Consider the following 21,478-nt stretch of genomic DNA (forward strand, 5'->3'; position numbering starts at 1 on the left):
TTAGGCCAGCTGTAGACACTGCCATAACCTTCAGAGTCATTCCCTAACTATTTACACATCCTTGTTCCACTCATTGACACAGACACAAATCTTGTTATTTCAATACCTTTCTATAAATAGGATTAATACGATTCATTGAGGGTACAATTTGACATAATTTTAACTTGACATCATTTGTAAGCCTATGTCTACTTCCTGTAACGAATTTTTCCTTTAACACGTCCAACAAATATCTTCTGTTCTTTACTGTTATTTGTAATAAAAACAAATAAATTAATTTCTCTTTAAACTTAGAATAATCCTCAAAGGTAACATTAAAATTACGGTAGACAAACTGTAGATGCAGCCATAAAAGTCAAAAAGTCCAAAATATCTACCCATCCTTGTTACCCTGATTAGATGCACAAAAGAATCGACTAGAGCATATCAAAACTGCCTGGAAAAATTAAAATATTCGTCCAGGCAGTCGAAGAGCAGCTGTCACTTCCTTTTCTCTTTCTCTCTCTCTCTCTCTCTCTCTCTCTCTCCTTCATTCAATTTTCTGGAAGAAATTTAAAAAATCTTCCAGGCTATTCTCTTTATACCACTTATGAAAATCCTCTTCCAAAAGGTTTAATAAAATTAGAGTAGACCAAATGTAGTCACTAGTATGACCTTAAAACGGCTCAAAAGGTCTACCCATCCAAGCATTAAGTTCACAATATAGTTGTAAACTGAGTCAGGACTTCTTTTCTCAGATGTTCTTATAAAAAACAATAATGGACGCCTAAGGACCTAACTTATTGCAAGCCAATATACAGCGGACAATACCTACACTACAACTCCAATCATCCTGATTCAACAAAAGGTGAGAATTATTAAAACTGGTAGCCACAATATGCCACAACAATGTTGATCTCAACAGGGAAATAGAAAACCTCACCAAAGAGTTACAGCAGAACGAATATCCAAGAAAAGAGCCACAGTAACTGAAGGCTCTTACAGAATTTTTAATGATTCCGTACATGAAGGGACCTTGGTACGGGAGAAAATCAGAAAATCAGAAGAGTAGCAAATAAATTCAAAATCAAGACTGCCTTCATTTCGAAGACCATACAAGCTTTAGTATCGAAGACCAAACCAGAATGCCTACTGGAAACCAAGAAGTCATACATAGGCAAGACAAAGCCATTACTGGAAATCAGGACAAAAGAACTTGAAAAGTGGACCCAAACAGACAAGATTTCCAGCCTAGAAATAGCAGAACACGCTTTTGTTCCAATTACCACATAATACACTAGACAAAAGTAAAGAATTTGTGCAAAGAGCAACATTGGATTCTATTCAGGAATCGTCTTTTCTTCCAACTTACATTACGAAATACCAAGGAATCTTCAATCAGCCCCGTATTCATTATATTCATACTGAATATCTCATACTATACAGGGTGGTCCAGTTGAAACGTCATTAATTTTAATACGTGAATTTAAAAAGAAATAGACTTTCATCATAAAATTTTTCTCAGAAATGTTTAATAACAAAGATACAGGGTGGTAATGTTAATTATTTGTTTATTTATCATAATTTTTAGGCTATCAGCTCAATTTTAATTAAATTTCGCATGCAGGTTATTGTAGTAAATTGTCAATTACTGATGAAGCCTTAGAACATTTAATGCCTAGCTGCAAACCATAGGCAAGGTTGTTTGAGTTCACCATCTTTCGCACAATGATGTCAAATCAACTTTCCAATTTTTGATTCAATATACAATTTTTTTAATGCACTACATATTTTTTATGTGTTGTATTTTGTAACTGGTCAAAAGTGTAGTCTTTAAAAGTTTCGTTTATTTACTGATTAATAATATATACTTTGAGAGTAATCAACAAATTTTTCAGAGTAAATAGAAAGATTCTGACAATAAAAATAATGAAAAAAAAGCAACTTGGCAACGTAGAATACCTCTACTTTTACAATGCACGTATCCGATGTTGCCCCTTTGTGTTGTTTTTCTAGATATTTTTTCATATCTGTGAAGCTAGCGCCCGATCGATATCTAGCGACCAAAAATATAGAACGCAGCATATGTCGTTTGCCAGCAACCTAATTATAGTCTGCGCCCGCTGTTATTTAATCGGTATAATGCCCATATCTCCTGAAATTCCCAAGGAATTTTAATATTTTGTTGGAATGTTAAAGTTTTTTTGTGAAAATTACTTCAAAAGTCGAATGTGAAAGAAATGAAAAAGCCTCCCAAAGGATTCGAATTAATCTTTTCTCTATAATAAATATCTAAACGCATTTGAGATGGTTGCAAACCTCTACGTTTTTTGGTAAAAAATTATTGAATTGTTAGATGTTAAAAAATATAAAGGGCTATGTAACTCCTCACGGCTATAAGGAAAAGTTTTATTATCCATATCCTTTGGCAGTTATAGCCGTTTATAACATCTAACTCAATAATTTTTAATAAAAAAACTGTCGTTTGTAGAGGTTTCCAACCATCTTAAATCCGTTTAGATATTTATTATATATTACAGAAAAAAGTTTAATTTAAATCCTTTGGAAGTTAACCTTTTAATTAATTTCTTTAGTTTGTCGCCGTTTATACCCACTATTTATAAACCGATTTAGTTATCCATTGTTAATATCTAGACAAAAAATTATTAATACTCCTTTGGAATTCCAGAAGATACGGGCATATTGATTAAATACTAATGGGCGCCGACTATAAGTATATTGCTGGCAACCGACATACGCTGCGTTCTCAATTTTGGTCGCTGGATATCGACCAGACACTACCTTCATTTTTGAACACATTAATTTTGCGGCAATTCGGGTTTAAATAAGAAATAAATTTACTAGATTATAATAATATACTTAATTACATATTTTTATTAATATTTTGTTATCCAATACTTAATAGATACTTCACAAATATGCCCTCCTTTACAATAATATAACCTAGGATGACACCATTGAAACCTAACTCGCCTGTGAACGGAACGATTTGAATTTCCTTTTTTCCAATATATGTGACCCTATTACAGAAAAGCAAATTGTAGAAGATTGTTGATAATTATTATTAAATGATTTGATTAAGTTAAGGGTGGCTTCTGGCAAAATAGAGGTATCCGGGGTTTAAAGTTGCCTCCAGCTAGCCCACAAAAGTGGTGTGGGTAAACCTTGCTAAATATGTATTTATAAGCGCCACCTGCTTTACTACCTTCGTGCAATGATATCCTTACAATATTGGGGTCCGTTAAAGTTAAAGGGACGTCTAAAAAACGATTTTTTTTTGAAAATTTTTACATAGAATGTTGAGTTTGAACATTTTATTAATAAAAAAGTGATCAACGTGATGGTTAGTCGCTAATAGAGTGCAGTTAAGCGGGCTGAAATTGTGCATTATACGTAAGTAGAAAATCCTTTATATTTTTTTAAAACATTGCATTTTTTTACTTCATCCTCACTTTTTTATCAATAAAACGTTCAAACTCAACATTCAATGTAAAAATTTTCAAAAAAAAAAACGTTTTTTAGACGTCCCTTTAACTTTACCGGACCCCAATATTGCTTTAATATGGCCCTGAATGTGGCCCCGAACCGAAAGCAGGAAATATCTCTAGATAATTTAAACCACACCTAATTTAGGTCCGCAAAAGGTAGTATTAAAAAGTAATCCGTAAATTCGGCTTTAGTATATTGAAAAATAACCTAACCTCTAATTATCAAAGTTCCAAATATTAATGTGTCAAATGCAAAATAAAGAAATGGGTATTATCCACGAACTTAAAAATATACCTGGACTGCTAATGCATATGGCTACGATACCCAAAAATGACCACTGCATGGTGGCCGTCATTTTTATAGTGATTGTGTCTTTTTGATGTTGGTCACTCTGAAAATTTTTAGTGTTGCCAACAAAAAATATATTAAATAACAGTAATGAAGTTGACATTTGACGTGTGAGTATAGCGGATTGCGGTTCAGAATGATAAAACAAATATTTTAAAGTGCACGCATCTATTCCAAGTTGATTGAAACTTTGTCTTATTTTAGGTGAGGATTACTTTCTTTCATAAATTTTATCGAAATTCTTAAAGAAGTACCAGAAAAATCACAGATCTAACGCAACTATCTTAAATTCTTACCTATATGTAACTTTCTATTTTGTATTTTTGTAAACATAACCTCTCAAAAACTTTAATTGTTTTGTTTCCCTACAGTTGGCAGAATTAAAATTTGTCAGAGTGACCAACATCGAAAGGACACAATTACGCAAAATGGCGGCTCTCTAGTAGTGGTCATTTACCTTTCATTGAATTGGCAGTCCAGGTATATTTTTAAGTTCGTGGTATTATCATATGAAATTTGTAAGGTTTAAAGTTCACTAGAGTTTATAAAAGCAATTTATAAAAGATAAATTAAATAATAACAACCGGCGGTTTACAGTTAAATAAATATGGTACAACTTATACTATACCTCGCATATACGTGTATACTCAGTTCCCAACAAAGATTATAGCAACAAGGTGCCTCAAAAATTAAAGTAAACTAGTAAATATATATGGGATAAATTATTCACTTAGTACTAACTATGGCGAAAATAATGTGTGTGGCCTTTGTGTTACACTTCTAAATGGTTATATCATTCTGTGATAACTGTGGTCCTTGTTCTCGCCTTGTTGATGATTAGACGGCCATGGGGCTCATCTGGTGTGTCTCAGGAAGGACAGTGTCTTCTGTGGTAGTTGGACAAAGTGATTGAGCCAGTACTACACTCTGTGATGGATTTCAGGATATCCAGAAGAAGCTCAAGTGTGTTTGATGGGGCTCAGACCAACAAATCCTTCACAATATCAGTGATGAATTGAACAAATAGATGAGGAAGTCCAACTGGTAGTTATAAGGGGACAAATAGGAAAAGAAGAAGAAAGAGAAAAAAAAAAGAAGAGAAAAAGGCTAGGTTGGAATGTGGCCTTTCTTTGGAATTTTTATGACAAAATAACACAGGAAACCTTAAAAACTCTTTAGTCTGCTTCTTTAAAACTGCCCTCGGGAAAACTTTAATTTAACTCACAAAAAAATCAGAGCTAGATAAGGTATTTCTTTTGTAAATCCGCTCAAAGCGAAACCAGCTGAAGTCTTCAACTCTCAGCTGAAAAATGACCCATTAACCCAAATCTGTCGAAAGTCATCTGTCAACCTTCGAATCTTACTGAAAATATAGACAATTCCTGCATGAAAAAGTAGTACCGTAAGTATGTACCAGCCACAATAAAACTTAAAGAGGTCTTAAGAAGAAAATCAATATTTGGGTTTGACAGTTACTTTGTTTACTATTTTATTGAAATGAAGACTCACTACACTTTTCCTACAATAAAATTATGTGAAAAGAAAGAGCAGCAAATTCTGCTCAACTGACTTGCAGGAGAATGCAGACATCACACATAATAAAGTCTCATTCTAATTTTCAGATCGACATTGGCCAAGGCAACCGAAAGAAATCAGACACGTGTACAACCTCACAATGCACGATCAATGTACCAACAATATCAACCTAGTCAAGATTATGCTTTAATATGAATTTTATTCTTAATAAGTAGTTACTGTTATAAAACAAAATATCCTATCCATTAATGTTTATATTCTGTTCTGATATATTTATACCTACATTTGCCACTTAAATACATTTGCAATAAATTGGTTATTTTCTAAACTGATTAAAATTTTATAATTATTGAAACCTATACAATTATGGTTGATTTTTCTCTGGAGATTACCCTTTCTTATAAACCCAAACCCTGTTTGCTTTCGACTTGTATAACTACTAATCTAAGACTTTGATAAATGAAAGAAGCTTTATTAAATTATATTAAAATATTTCAAATTTTAATACATTGAGCTAAAGTGTTATGCTCACAAAAAAAAACTGTAACAACCCACTTCAGACTTCTTTATCATTTTTCAGCAAAAAGGGAGTTTTTAGTCTTAATGTTAATTAAAAAACTGAAACTACTCAAAAGATCCTTTTAATACTAATACTGTATGAAAGGTGCACCATCCGAAAGTAAACAACGAGCGCAGTTGCCAAATACCTTTATCGCAAGAATATTTCTGGGCAAAATTTATAGCGTTGCCGCTGTGTGTGGAAATTTGGTGATTTAATAAAGAATCCAAATTAAAAATATTAATTATTATTAGTATTTACTGTAAATAGTACAAAATAATTTTGATTATTAAACGAGTTTCACTCTTTCTTTTACTTAATAATTTAAGAATGCAACTCAGTTTCTGCTTATTATAATAATTTATTATATCACTTTATTTTCTTCTGTTAAAATTGAGAAATCACTGGCAACACTCTGCGCCCTGTGTAGATGTTGCGCTCAAACCAAAGCAGCCAATGTTTATCCTAGTGTATTCAATGTTCTAAGGATGAAGCCAATTTTTTAAAAAATTGCCAGTGGCGTAACATACGGAGGGACTTGGTCCTTTGCTGCCTCAAATCTGCGAGGTGATAAATAATTTTTTTATAAGAAGTCAACTGTTAGATTCTTATTTTAATTTGGAAAAAAGTTACTCTTGCAAAATTATGATTTAAGGCACTGTTTTTAAAATATCTTTATTTAATTGTTCAGGAACGCCAGTTAAAATGCCGCAAAAACTTTGAAAAAAAAAATAGGATTGAATCTTAAATTAAACCTGTCAAATGAAATAATGACTTTTGATCATCTTTTATATTCAACTTTTTTTTCCTTTTTTTATTTAAATTTTTGCAACATTTTAACAGGTATTTCTTAACAATTAAATTAAAATATTTTAAAAACAGTGGCTTAAATCATAATTTTGCAGAAGTAACTTCTTTTTCCAAATTAACTGGAGAATCTAACAGTTGACTTCTTATAAAAAAATATTTTCTCACCTCGCAGATTTGAGGCAACAAAGTCCCTCCGTATGTTACGCCACTGGCAATTTTTTTAAACATTGGCTTCATCAGAAGTTGCCATTTTAGTACAATAACCTGCATGCAAATATTAATTAAAATTGAGCTGGTAGTTTAGAAGTTATGATAAATAAACAAATAACTATTTTTAACTTTAACACCCTGTATCTTTGTTATTAAACATTTATGAGAAAATTAAAATTTATAATGACAGTCTATTTCTTTTTAAATTCTCGATCACGTATTAAAATTAATGACTTTTAAATTGAAACACCCTGTATATTTCAACATTATACAGGGTGTCCCGAAATTACATCGCAATATTTTACCAGCCTCATCTTTGTCTAAAAATAAGACAAAAAGTCCATATACAGTATGGTTCAAAAGTGCATCGTTTTTAAGTTACAAGGTGCTTTATGAATCATGTTAAAGATGGTTTTTTGTTAATATATCCGGAACGAGTAGTTGTAATCTTTTGAAATTTTCAACATTTACTATTGGTTTTAATAAAAACTGATATTGCAACCATTTTTGCCAAAATGTATACAGGATCGTGTAAAATAAAGTATAGTAAGTAAAGTAAGTGGTCGGTAAAGTTTAAATTGTTAAAACTTTTTTTCTAGCAACTCCGTGATAATTTTGGTATTAGAATTGAAAAGAACAAACATTTTTACATAAAAAAGGTGCTCTTGTCTAATTTCGATAGGAGCTTCCGTTTTCGAAAAAATCAATTATTAATAAATCATGAATTGGTATTTCAAAAAGTAACTACAAATAACATCTTGTAAAATAATAGTTGGCTGTGTTTGCTGACAATTAGTTCATTTGTTAAATTTTGTTTAACGTTTTGTTGACATTTCACATTTTTTAAATTTGTTTTGGCAAAGTAAATTAGTTCTTTTTTGTGATTTATTTTTCAAAAATTATGGATTGATTTACAAATCAAGAGTTAACTGACATGCATTTTGTTTATGGTTTGTGTAATGGCAGTTCTTTAGCGGCTGTCCGTGAGTATCGCCGAAGATTTCCCCTAAGACATGTTCCAGATCGTCAAGATTTTATAAACACTCACCGAAATTTATGCAATAACGGAAGTTTTCAAAGAGCTCGTGGACAAGGCAGACCACAAGAAGATTATAATTTAGAAAATGTTTTAAATGTTTTTGAAGAAAATCCGGGGGCAAGTATAAGAAATGTGTCAAGAGCCACACATATTCCTCGCTCTATAGTAAGTAATTAAAAAAAATAGTTATTGTTACGATAGTAATTTAATTTTTATTAGATTGGAAGAATGCTAAAATCCCAAGGGACAGTCGTATGGACGGACGAAGCCACTTTCACACGAAATGGTTCATTTAACATGCATAATATGCATTTTTGGGCAGACCAAAATTCAAGAGCCATAAGGCGTAGTAATTTTCAAAGAAGGATTTCGGTAAATTTGTGGGCGGGATTAATCGGGGACCAACTTATTGGCCCGATAGAATTACCCAATCGGCTAACTTCGGAGAATTATCTTCATATGCTGGAAAATAATCTTGTGGAGCTTCTGGAAGAAGTTCCTCTTATCTTACGCCAAAACATGATTTTTCGACAAGACAATTGGGCTGTTAATGAAATAAAGAGAAATCCATTTTTTGTTTTAAGGGCTACTCGCGCAATAACGCGTAGGGCAAGATTGTGTCTTCAGCAAAATGGAAACCACTTTGAACATTTGTTGTAATTTGTGCTTTTTTGTTTGGTGTTTTTATGTTTTTTTTTACGTAATAAATTAATTGTTCCTTTTTTTTACCTATTCAATTACATTAAAAAAAACAATTGAAGTCGAAAAACAATTTTTGATCTTAAATAAAGTATTTGTGATAGTCTTAAGTCATGTTTATCCCCAACGGATTTTTAAGATGCTTTTTAATTTTATTAACTGTTACCAAAATAACTAAAATGTTTGTTCTTTTCCATTCTAATACCAAAATTATCACGGAGTGGCTAGAAAAAGTTTTAACAATTTAAACTTTACCGACCACTTATTTTACACGACCCTGTATACATTTTGGCAAAAATGGTTGCAATATCAGTTTTTAAAAAAACCAATAGTAAATGTTGAAAATTTCAAAAGATTACAACTAGGCGTTCCGGATATATTAACAAAAAACCATCTTTAACATGATTCATAAAACACCCTGTAACTTAAAAACGATGAACTTTTGAACCATACTGTATATAGACTTTTTGTCTTATTTTTAGACAAAGATGCGGCTGGTAAAATATTGCGATGTAATTTCGGGACACCCTGTATATGTCGTAGTCCTATTGTGAAATCCGCCTTTTCGCGAAGATCTGAAGTGCCGGCTGATAGTGAAAAATTATCATTTTACACACAACTTAAACAGTCGCCTCTTCATGAAGTGCCGGCTTATAGTAAATAAAGCGGCTTCCGTGTTTAATTTGTTTTGGTTTGTTTACTTAGTGTGTCCAAGTCTCAGTGTAGGTGCCAAATAATGAATTATTATTCTCAAAACACTACGAGGAGTTTTACAAAAAAATTCCTAGGAAAAAGCCGTATAGTGGGGAGCAATTAAAAAAGGTAAATAATAAAATATCGAAATTGGTTTTGTTTAGAGGTTATGTTTCAAAATTAGTTTGCAGGGTTGTCAGATGCATAATATTAGAAAGATTTAAAGTGGATGAAAATAATTATAAAATATTTAATGTAAATAAGTTTAAAGCATATTTTGCACACTTCTTTTAAAAAATCTGTCAACATTTTGGATGGCACACTTAACGTAACTTAAAGAAAAACATTTTTTTCGATGGTAAATACGTTTTTTTTTGCAATTTTTAAATTATAATTAGGTATACCATCTATAAAACTCACATTGCACAATAATATTGAGTGTCTATGGGCCTCTTTACAGAAAATGTTTATATTAGAATTTATTCTTTCTATTGATTCTTTCATTTCCTACTTATTGTCAAAATTGGAACCCAAAAATTGTCATATACTTACTATTCGATAATAGAAAACTAAAAATTTAATTAGTTAAGAACAACATATTATTTATTTTCAGATTGCTGAAGAAATCATCACTTCCAAAAACAAAACTTTTACAACTAAAACAAGAAGAGAGTATTATCTTTTAAATACTAAATATGATATAGTAACAATGAATGGAGAGACACGTGTGATCAAAAAGGTATCAAATCAGGGTGATCCGGTTATTTATATTATTTCGGAAGAAGACATTTATAAAATATTAAAAGATATTTACGTTAATTGTGGCCACGGTTCTAAAGACAAAATGATTAATTTGATATAACAAAATTGTTCCATCCCAAAGCCATGCATTGAAATGTTTCTAAAAGCCTGTGAAACTTGCCAGCTAAAAAAAAATAAAACTGTAGCTAAAGTTGTGGTGAAGCCAATTCTAACTTATTCTTTTATGACTCGAGGACAAGTAGATTTAATCGATTTACAATCTATTGCTGATGGAGAGTTCAAGAGGATTTTGAATTTTCAAGATCACGTCACTAAGTATATATGCCTAAGACCTCTACGATCAAAACATGTCACTGAAGTTGCTCAAGAACTAATAAAGATTTTTTTTACAATTTGGTGCCCCTTCAATTTTGCAAAGCGATAATGGCCGAGAGTTTGCTTGCAAAATAATAGAAGAGTTGAAATTGCTTTGGCCGCAGTTACATACTATAATACATGGTAGACATCGCCATCCTCAGAGTCAAGGTAGCGTCGAAAGAGCTAATCAAGATGTAGAAAATATGATTAGAGCTTGGATGAGGGATAATAATACTACAGATTGGTCAGCAGGTTGCTACTTCGTACAGTGGCAGAAAAATAATTCTTTACACCGAGTGATAGGTAGAACCCCATTTAAGGCTGTATTTGGAATTGATTCCAAATTAGGTCTCCAGTCTACCATGTTGGCACCATATATGGTACCAACTATATCCACGGAAGAAGAGCTGGAAGAACTTACCAACGAGCTAAGTACAAATCAGGAAAACCCTGAGTATAAAGCAGATTCAGATGATGGTTTAGAAAAAACTGAAAATAATACTGCTTTATATGATCAAAATAATGGGAAAAATATGAATGATATTTTATCAGAAAAAGAAAATAATGATACTCTTAATATTACCAATCAAGAACACACAGTTTACGATGATATCCTTATACCCGAAGACCCGGATATTCCAATGAGAAGCGAAATTGGTGAATTGCAGAGTTGTGATTTATGTGTAGAATGTCAAGAGCTAATTTATAATGCGCCAGCAATTGTATATGAAATTTTATTGTATTTAATTTATTAATGTAATTTATTTAATTTTACTATACATTTTTCATGCGCGATAAATAAAACGATGTGTAATATATGTAATAATTCGAAAACAATCGAGGCGCAGCAGTTATCAGCATTTGCAGGTCAAAAGCGCCAGGCTGATCAAATGGTAGCTGCGACAAAAAAAATGTTACCTAATGTTGATGTGGGTGAATGCAACCTTATTGCTTGAACCCTTGCAACCCTATTGAATGCAACCGCAGTCCAGGGGATCCTCAAAACCTTATTACTGTCGTAACGGACATTAAAAATGGAGTGTATCAGGTTGGCACTGTCGGAGGTATTATTAAATCGTGGTTTAATAGACCAGATATAAAAAAAGCAACAGCTGGGTTTATTACTTTGGATCAAATAAATAAAAATAAGTTTATATCAGTAAGGGAGGCAGTATCTTTAGAATCTCTTTTTAAAGGACAAGGCTACGTTAAATGTTCATGCCAACCATCTAAAACTTAATGTAAAAGCAAAAGATGTCAGTGCTTTAAAGCAAATATGCAATGTGATCTACGGTGTCACAAAAGTGGTCCATGTGCGAATAAATAAGTAAATTTTGTTTAAACTTCATGTTTTACTATATTTTAGTATAATTTTGTTATTTTTTTTTAATAAATATTCTTGTTTATATTTTTGTTATGAATACACGCACGTATCTGTATCAGATTAAATAAAGTTTAATTCCAGACGGATCATCTCATTACATTAATATTTGGGCTAATTGTAATAATATATCTCATTTTTCATAATCAGTCGGCTTTTCGTGAAATATGATCATTTTTCACTACCAGCCGGCACTTCATGAAGATCCTAGGATCTTTGCGAAAAGGCGGATTTCACAATAGGACTACGACATATACATACACATAACAACAGATATTCTCAACGTTATATTCTCAACAGACCTCTACAGTCAGGACACTGCAAAATCTAAAGCGCCCCTCACACGATCAGTATTACTATTATATTTTGAAATACTGTCAGTAATACTGATCGTGTGAGGGCAAATACTGATAGACTGGCAGTCGTGAATGAATGACTGATGTGATTTTCGGGATCCTGAAAATCACGTCAGTCATTGGGGGCGGAGCTAAAATATTGATGAAAATACTGACTGAGTGACGGCGAGACTGTCAATCATTTTAACAATCGTCAGTCTGAATTGCATCATGCACCATGCAGCGACAGAGGCAGAGATAAGTTGAGTACCATGCACAATGGAAGAAACTCAGGAAACGACAGCTCTGAGCTCGATAGATTCTCCTGATTTGGGTGAAGCAGGAAAAAAAGTAAAAAAATATATTTTAACGCAATTTATAGACCTATATAGGTCTATGCCCAAATTGTGAAATTCAAGTATAAATGAATATTGTGACAGAGACAAGAAGAGGATATGAAGCTCTGCTTAAAATGTTTGTGCAGTACAAACCGAATGCGACCATTGACGATGTAAAAAAATAAATCAATAGGCTAAGAAGCAATTTTAGGCGAGTTAAAATAAAATTAAGGATTCCAAACGGACTGGAAGTGCAACAGACGATGTGTATGAACCAAGCGCGTGGACGTTTCATGCACTTCAATTTTTATCTGACGTGGAAATCCCTGATAAAAGAAAAAACTCCATGAATCGAACAAAGGTATGTAAAAAAAGTTTAAAACTTGCTTATATCCTTTAAGCGCCTTAGATATTGCATTGCAAGTCTCCATGAGAATTTCACTTATAGTAGTGGGAGAAATTACTGCAGAATATTTTAAATCCTCGAATGATCTTTCAGTTGCCATAAAACGTAAAGTTACTGCTTATCTTTCATTTGCTGATACAGGATTCCTCATGTTTGTTCGTTGTTTCATAATATAAGGCTTAACCAAGTCCAAAAATTCGTTCTAGACTACACTTGTCATTCGGAAATTATTTTTGTAATCCTCCAGGTTTTCAGATAGGTATATTTTTCACGTTGACTAATTCATTGCTTAATCCAGCGTCTCTTTTGCTTATTATTAAAATTATAATAGCAGCGCAAGCTTTCTTTTTATAATCCATAGCAAAATACCTAATAGATAAATGACGCGAACGCTTTAACTGCTTCAAGCAGCAGAGGATTGAAGGAAATCAGCAGACTGTTGACTGAACACACTTCAAGAGACGATTTGCGCAGACTGATGACTGATAGAAAATACTGATCGTGTGAGGCGCTTAATGCGCCCCTACTGGAGATACTTTTAAACCGAAACGTCTTAATAAATTAAAAATAAAAACAGTAGAAGTACGAACATTACATTTTACTTGTTCTCCATCACAGAGTACAAAATATGTTTTTTTTTCAATACTTTGTAAATGAAACTGCCTGAAGGTTTTATAATAAATAATTAATTTAGCCGTCTATTTCTTCAGTTGTACTTCCAAAACGATAACATGTATTTATGGTTAACTTACCCGCGGGCCTTATCCAACTGTGTAACAACAGCAAAAGTCTTTTGCGGAGAGCAACTATTACCATTCCCTTTGTAACCGATGCTGCACATACACTTGAAACTCCTCGCCTCTCCCGGTATACAAATTTGTTCGCAGCCCCCGTTATTAATGAGACAAGGGTGGTCCACTGACGGTCTCTTTTTAAAAATGATAAAAGTCCTCAATTCCGGCTCGTTTTCCAGCATTATTCTGGGACTGCTACCGGACGGTAGCGCCACCTGCACCATCTTTTCATACGTAGGGTCGAGATAGTACAATCTGCTGCCCATTACTTGTATCGCTTTTGGTAGTGCTATATCGTTCGCTTCGGTTAATATTGTCGTGCGTCTACCTCCGAAAGTATCGATACTTTGAATTCTCGGAGGGTATTGGGTGCTGAAGTAAATAGTTTTTGATTCGATGTCAATCGTTATGGCTTCGGGACGTTCTATGTCGTCGTCTACGAGGGTGATTGGATTGGAGCCGTCCATGTTAACCTACAAACATTACGTTTAAAGAGTTATAGGGAAGGAAATATATACTAAACGTTGTACTTTTCCGATTTTCTGAGGAACACCGTTGCCACCTCTGTCGGTCCAATATAATTTTCCCTCTGTTGGGTCTAGGCAGATAGCTCTTGGGTCCGAGACTGATGTTGTGTTGCCGTCGTTTGCCAGAATGATTGTTCTATGTCGAACTTTGCCATCTATCCGGATAACCTGAAAGTGTATAAATTGGTTGAGTGTGTATAGAAGTAAAGGTTTAAGTCTTTTTATTGATCACAAATTGAGTAAAACAAGTAGTTTTGGGATCGTTTTTTTTTAAAATAAAAACTACTTAATGATTAAAGCTTTTCACCTTTCGCAACGAATGAGTTTCGCGTTTATATAACTTTTTTAAGCAGTTTTTTTATACAGTTACCGCCTAAAGTTCCGCATAAATTCAGAAATTTTTATCAGAATAAATTATAGCTAATTTAACGGAAACCCAACGAATTGAAATTTTGATGATGCTAGAGTACGGGGATCAAGTGCGCACTCAAAAAGAAGTAAGTGAACTGTTTAATGCCAAATACCCAAACCATCCTATTTCTCGGTCAACAGTTAGTAAAATAGAGCACAAATTCATAACAAAATTTCTGAAGAAACAAAATTAAACGTTCTACTCTCCGTCGAAGAAAATCCAAACATGTTTGGGCTGGTATCGTGGAAAATAAAGTAATAGAGCCATACTTTTTTGAAGAAAAGTTAACAGGACAACGCTATTTGAATTTTCTTCAAGAAGCTCTAATCCCTGCTTTGGCTGCCCTATACCCAGACGAACAAGACCCTGCTGTCCCGACAGATAATTTGTGATTTCTTGGTAACAGTAATTACTTGGATATAGTGTTCCCAGGAAAATGGATAGGACGAAGAGGGCCAATAAAGTGGCCGGCCAGATCACCAGACCTAAATCCCTGCGACTATTTTCTATGGGGGTACCTGAAAAGTAAAGTTTATATTGAGAAGCCAAATAACGTAGAAGATTTGAAAAATAGAATTAGATACGAAATTAGACGTATATCACCCGAAATAATTGATAGTGTTTTACATGAGTTTGTAAACCGTCTTGCTTTCCGCCAAGAAGTAAATGGGGATCAGTTTGAACACTTGATACATTATTAAGAGTTTTCACAGTTTATAAAATTTTATCCTCCATTTTATCTTAATTTGTAAATAGACGTACTTACTTGCTTTCTTGGTGGTTAAATGGTAAAATGTAAAAACACAATCTGCAAATAAACTCGTCTAAATCTACCTTCTTGATTTGCGGCAAAAATCGCGAAGTATTGCATCAGAGTATGGCTTTGGAAGCTTCCTCAAACAAGCTTTTGCATTCTACTTGTTCCCGCAATTTAGGACTTCACATTGACACCAATATAAGGTATAAACAGCATATAAGTAAGTGCATTCAATCTGCTTATTCTAATTTGAAACTGTTTCCACATAGACACCTGCTTTCAACATCTCAAAAAATTACCTTATGCGACGCTCTGGTTTTGAGTCATTTTAATTTTGCCGACGTCGTATATGGTCCATGCTTAGACTCTATCGACAAAGGTCGAATTCAGCGAGTGCAAAAGTCATGCTTGCGATTAATTTACGGCATTCGTCGTGGAGATCCTGTAAGTTACATGCTACGACAAACCAAATGGCTTTCTATGGAGGATCGTAGAAATCTACATGCTGCTACTGTATTTCACCAAGTAATAACTTTAAATCGCCCCTCGTATCTATTAAATAAAATACGCTATAGAACTGACGTTCATTCTTTGAATCTCCGGCATAGAGGTCTAATTTCTCCGCCTTTGCATACCACTATGTTTTATCAGCGGTCATTTTCTTATAATATTTATTTAATTTACAACCAGATTCCGGAGGACTTTAAAAATGTATCAACAAGCGTATTTAAACATAAATACAAAAAATATTTATTGCGGTAGAATGGGTATATCTGGCGATCGTCGCGTTTATTAAATATGTATGTATTGGGTATGTTAAAGCTGATTGGATGTTTGGCACTTGTTGGGGGATACCTAGTAATTTATTTTGGATGCAGCAAAAGAAACAGAAAAGAAATTATAACTTATTTAATGAAGGAGGTTAAACACGAATCTTTTTTAAATTGCCTTTAGCCCCATTTTTGCCTATATTATCGTTAAGATGTTTTTTTAATTTTAAAGCATATGATATTTATTATCTTTATATCTAGTTAAGATATAATATTTTATTGTAAATTGGGCAAATAAACGATGTATTATTATTATTATTTCTAGATCTTCAGCAACCTGGACTAAAACTTCTTCTTCTTGGTCTACATTACGTCTATTTGGACGCCCAACATCTCGCTTTGGCCTGAATGAATCCGTCTCCCCAAGTCTCTGGTAAACGTTTTTAGAGAGTTTAAAATCTGGCTGCCTCCTATTTGGATACAATTGCGCATAACGTCGACAAGCTGTAATTTGCTTGGGCATAAACACAAACCATATCTCGCATTTCCGAATTAGAAAAATATTGATGTCTAGGCATTTTAACCTAAAGTGATAAATAAAGACTACTGGAACTAACACTAACGCAACAAGTGACAATTAATAACAGAACTATTAAGAACTAACAAAAATAACGCAATAAAAGGTAATAAAGTAACTAATCGTGTGAGCTATAACGCGCCACAGTGATATAGCTCACAGCATCGTGACAGTGACAGTGACTTTGTTTGTTTTTATTTTTTTGTTAGACACAGCCTACTTAATTTTTGTTTCCAACTTAAAGTAGAAAAATATTCATTTTTCCTTGAGCGCATTGCAAGTCCAAATATCTCGAGAACGGTAAATCCTAGCGACATTTTTAAGTTATACCTTTTTTAAGGAAAAACATTTGCAGAATAGAAATTTATAATAAAACATTACATTATACAAAGCGTAAAAAAGTTATGGAGTTTAAAAAAGACTAAAATAAGGCTGGTGGCGCCCTCTATGAGATGATTTAAAAAAAATTAAGTTTTATATTTGGCTTATAAAGAAGCCCCCACATACCAAATTTCATTAAAAACAAAAAACAAATGCTTAAGTTATGAGCAAAATTTAAAAAAAAAACTTAATGTTTATCACCCTGTATCTTGGTTGCATTTCATTTTCGGAGTAGGAAAATTTAACCTACCTAACCTCATTATTTTTATGAGAGGAATCTGCTGCTAAAATATTTACCATTATTAATGGGACACCCTGTATATGGAGATACCACTGACAGAAGTTCACTAGCTATGGAAAATCTCCGGGAGAAAATTTTAAAAAAATTGTTCTTCAAAAAATCATAAGAGAAAACAAACGAAGAAAATATTTGTATTTCCATTAAAAATCGATGATCTCGAATATATTACATCCTTGAACTAAAGTATATTTGGCTTAAAAAATCTTTAATGGTCCGCTCTATTATCTCTTTGCATCCACCTTCCGAGCACCCTGTATATACCAAAAGACCTAATAATATGCGTGCACTAAGCATGTCTATAATAAAATTGTACTAACCTCAAAGTTACTAGCCAGTTTATTGGCGACATACAAATTTCGTCCGAGCCAATCAAATGCTATTGCACTAGGAGCACCTACAATACCATTGTTTGCGCTTAGCACCTGCGTTTTGTTGCCACCTCCCAAAGCAGTCGTCCATAAAGTACACTAAAATTCAAAATAAATTTGATTTATTTCTTTTAATCTTAAAAAACCATCTTACATTATCTTCGTCATCTCCTTTGCCTTCCAACCAGTAAATGGAGTTAGTTTTCTTATCGTACTCCAACTGTTTACCATTTTCTATGCCCACAATGGGAGACACGATTCCGGCAATATTGTCTTTAGGGTTTAGATTAGTGTCGACTATTTGGCCGCCTTTCATTAGGAGAATAAATGGTGTATCGTCTTCTATACAACGCCCCTCGGGTGTTAGTTTGTATCCTGCTTTGCACTTACATGAATAACCTGTAAATAGAAAAAAAATGGTTAATAGCTCCATCTTATTAAAAGACTGTTTTTAAGAGATAAGTTTGCTGTGGCATTCCTCAAAAAAAGAAAGTTAGGTATCAACATTTAGAAACACTTACCAGTTGGCGTACTGGGACTAGCCAAACACAAATGATCACAACGCGCCTGCCCACACGGATTCTCAGTAATCGGTTGTAAACTCGGATGGTGAACGTGTATACTTAACGGTTGCGATATCAAATGTGATACGACCGTCTGATTGTTTCCTCTAAACTTATGTGCCGATAGCACCCTATTCAATTGCCGATCGGTCCAGTATAATGTATCCTCAAAAATGGTCAACGAATGCGGGTGTAAAAGGTAATGGCTGCCCGCTAAAACGTTTTGACGCCCTGTGCCGTCGTAGTTACAAAAATCTATAAAGTCCAACTTGGAATCGGCAAAGTAAACCCTGTTTGTAGTGGTGTCTAGCGTCAAACCGTTGGGCCAGTATATTTTTGTGTTTATGATCACCGAACGGTTGGTTCCGTCCATGCCTATACGCTCTATACGGGGATGTTCACCCCAGTCGGTCCAGAAAAGCCATCTTGCCCTAAAAAATTAAATAGTTTTACCACTATTATTAGGCAGTTTTCAAAACCATTAAAAAGTATCACCGGTGACCACTAATTGACATGTATAACATTTGAATTGTTATTTATCGTATATGCCTACCGATACCCTCCGCTATCTTACGGACGATAGACAAAGCCATAAACCGTAGCCGATCGAGAGTTCTAGCCGTGGCACTGGTTTCGTGACGTCAAAATTGAAGCCGAGATTTGGTGGCGCACGCCGTACAGTGGAACGACTAAGTGGAGATACCGCGGGACCTAATATTTTACATGTTACAAGATAATATATTTTTTTTATTATTACGTATTTTTAGGTTTATGATAAATGTTTTAAATTAACGGCGTTTCAAATTCGTCTACCCTCAAAATACGAAAATGGATAATTTACCCCAAAGTTGCACATTATTTACTTATAAAAGAATATGCCATATAAAAATATATATATATTTTATGTGGTTTTGAAGGTTATTGAAAAAAAAAACAAATTTTCAAAAACTTATTTTTGACACTTTTGTGGGTTATCTTGGTTGCTATGGGAAAGTTTTTGCATTGCTGTATTACTTTTTCGTAAAAACGTTAATGCCGAAAACAAAATTAGGTAGGTACCTACGCCAAATTTTTGTTGCTTATTTAAAAAATCAAAAATTTTAATGATTCCGAAGATCAAAAAAAAAAACAAAAAAAAATTTTAAATCCATTTTAATTTTTTCTGAGCTTAAACAGGAATGCAGTAAGAGGTAGGCATTATTCTAAATAAAATTAAGATTGTAAAATGTAAGTTAAAAATAAAATTGTTAATTTACCCACCTAATTTAAATACCGAATTTTTATTCTTTTTAAAACTCAAAGCGAGTATCAAAATAGTTTGGTAGTTAAAGTAAGTAAGTAAAATAAAGTAATAATAGTAAAGTAAAATTTTAAATGCGTAATCTTACTATAAACTACAATAATAACTGCAGTAAAATATTATTTCGAATCAACGCAAAATACGTGCCCCAGCGCGGAATTTTTGCCATCGCGATGCGGTCGTCGCCTCGCATGATTTCGGCTTCTGTTGTGAGGTATCGATGGAAGCGGGGATAAGTGTCCAGGCTAGAACTATCGATCGGCTACGCATAAACATAGCGAAACGCATACGCATTAATGTGGTTTACATTATTTTCAAATAATAATAATTCATAATTCAAGTTTATTTAGTGTCCTTTGGTCTCAAACCGTAAAAAAAAATTTGTTTATTTTTTTTAAATTTTGCGTAACAATGACCACGATCAATCCAAATCTAAATGCCAGTGTCTTGACAAAATTTAAGAGAAGTAGGGTCAAATTTAATGATGAAGATGACCAAATACTTCTATGTATTTAATTCTTTTACTGTTATCACTTTTTCTTAAATTCTTCTTGACATCCTAGCCAATAATCCCTATTATTCAAATTACGAGACAGTTGACGCACTAACCAAAACTCTTTATTTTTACTCTCGACACGTGTTTCGCTAAGGATGTTAACATCCTCGGGAGAAGATTAAGACTAAACTAAAACTACTTACGAATCTCCTTATACACGTTCGGCGGTTAAAATTTCGAATATGATTTTTGCATAATGTGTAAGAAGGAGACGGAGTAGAGCGAGAACAAACTTGACTCCACCCTGGGCGGCTATCGCCTCGTCGTTGCGCTTATCAGTTCGGTTAAAGTTCGGTTGCACTTCCTCGCATACCTATGTACGTGTTAGCCGATCATGTTTATAATTTATTTCAACCTTTGGTACGAAGAAGGATACAGTAATAAAATAAAAATGGTTTTCACTGTTGATCAAAAGATTAATATCATTAAATGGTATTGTCATGCGGATAGTGCAGAAGAAGTTGTCGGCCGTTTTATATTTGCATATCCTGATCAGCAAGTCCCTACTGCTAAAACAATTGAAGACCACAGGGGAAAAACGATCCAAGTACAAAATTGTAAAATTTTTGATTATTCGCTATTTTTATACCCTTTCCCTGGTACTTAAACGTGCCATAAAATATTCTTCAGAATACCGATCGTAGTCCACTAAAATCAGCGATATAAGTTTGGTACACTTTGGAATAACGATCCAAGTCTGCCCGAACACGATAAAGAACGGTCGAAGTCCACAATGTGTCCACTTAAATCGTTTAAGATCATTTAAGTAAAAAAAAATCGTTTAAATCATTTTAGTCGTTATTGTTGTATCGTCCTAAGAGGTTGTTGGCGTTGTGCATTATTTGTTTTGCTATCTTGAAATGTCGGAAGAAAGTAATAGTAGTGACAGTGATATACCTTTAAGTGTTTTGAAAAACAGTAAAAAAAGACTAAAGCTTGGACGGGTAATGCATGTGGCTGCAAAAGATTTCGTTGTTTTGAGGTTATATCCGCTGAAAAAAGACGAAAAATCATTCAAAACTTTAATAGCTTAGAAAATAGAAATAGTCAGAACAGCCATTTATGCGGATTAATCGGGATTAAGAATGTTAGTAGAAGAAGACCTAGACAAAACGAGAACACAGCAAGGCTTAGAGATAACTCGTATATGTTTAAAGTAAGAATTAAACTAGATTGCGAGGGCGGCATGATGGGAGAAATTGAGGTATGT

At 33.4% G+C, this 21,478-nt stretch overlaps 1 protein-coding gene across 1 annotated transcript in view; it reads right to left on the minus strand.

The window, feature by feature from the left end:
• Nucleotides 1-21,478, minus strand: part of LOC126739391 (low-density lipoprotein receptor-related protein 2) — a 392,746-nt gene that overhangs the window by 154,849 nt on the left and 216,419 nt on the right. The window contains exons 22-26 of the mRNA XM_050445052.1: nucleotides 18,371-18,843; nucleotides 18,004-18,248; nucleotides 17,799-17,948; nucleotides 14,287-14,451; nucleotides 13,715-14,229 (exon numbers count right to left, since the gene is read on the minus strand). Of these exons, the coding sequence (XP_050301009.1) occupies nucleotides 13,715-14,229; nucleotides 14,287-14,451; nucleotides 17,799-17,948; nucleotides 18,004-18,248; nucleotides 18,371-18,843 (1,548 nt within the window). The remainder of the gene's footprint in view (nucleotides 1-13,714; nucleotides 14,230-14,286; nucleotides 14,452-17,798; nucleotides 17,949-18,003; nucleotides 18,249-18,370; nucleotides 18,844-21,478) is intronic.

Source organism: Anthonomus grandis, chromosome 8 (assembly GCF_022605725.1).
Source record: "Anthonomus grandis grandis chromosome 8, icAntGran1.3, whole genome shotgun sequence".
NCBI classification, from domain to species: Eukaryota; Metazoa; Arthropoda; class Insecta; order Coleoptera; family Curculionidae; genus Anthonomus; species Anthonomus grandis.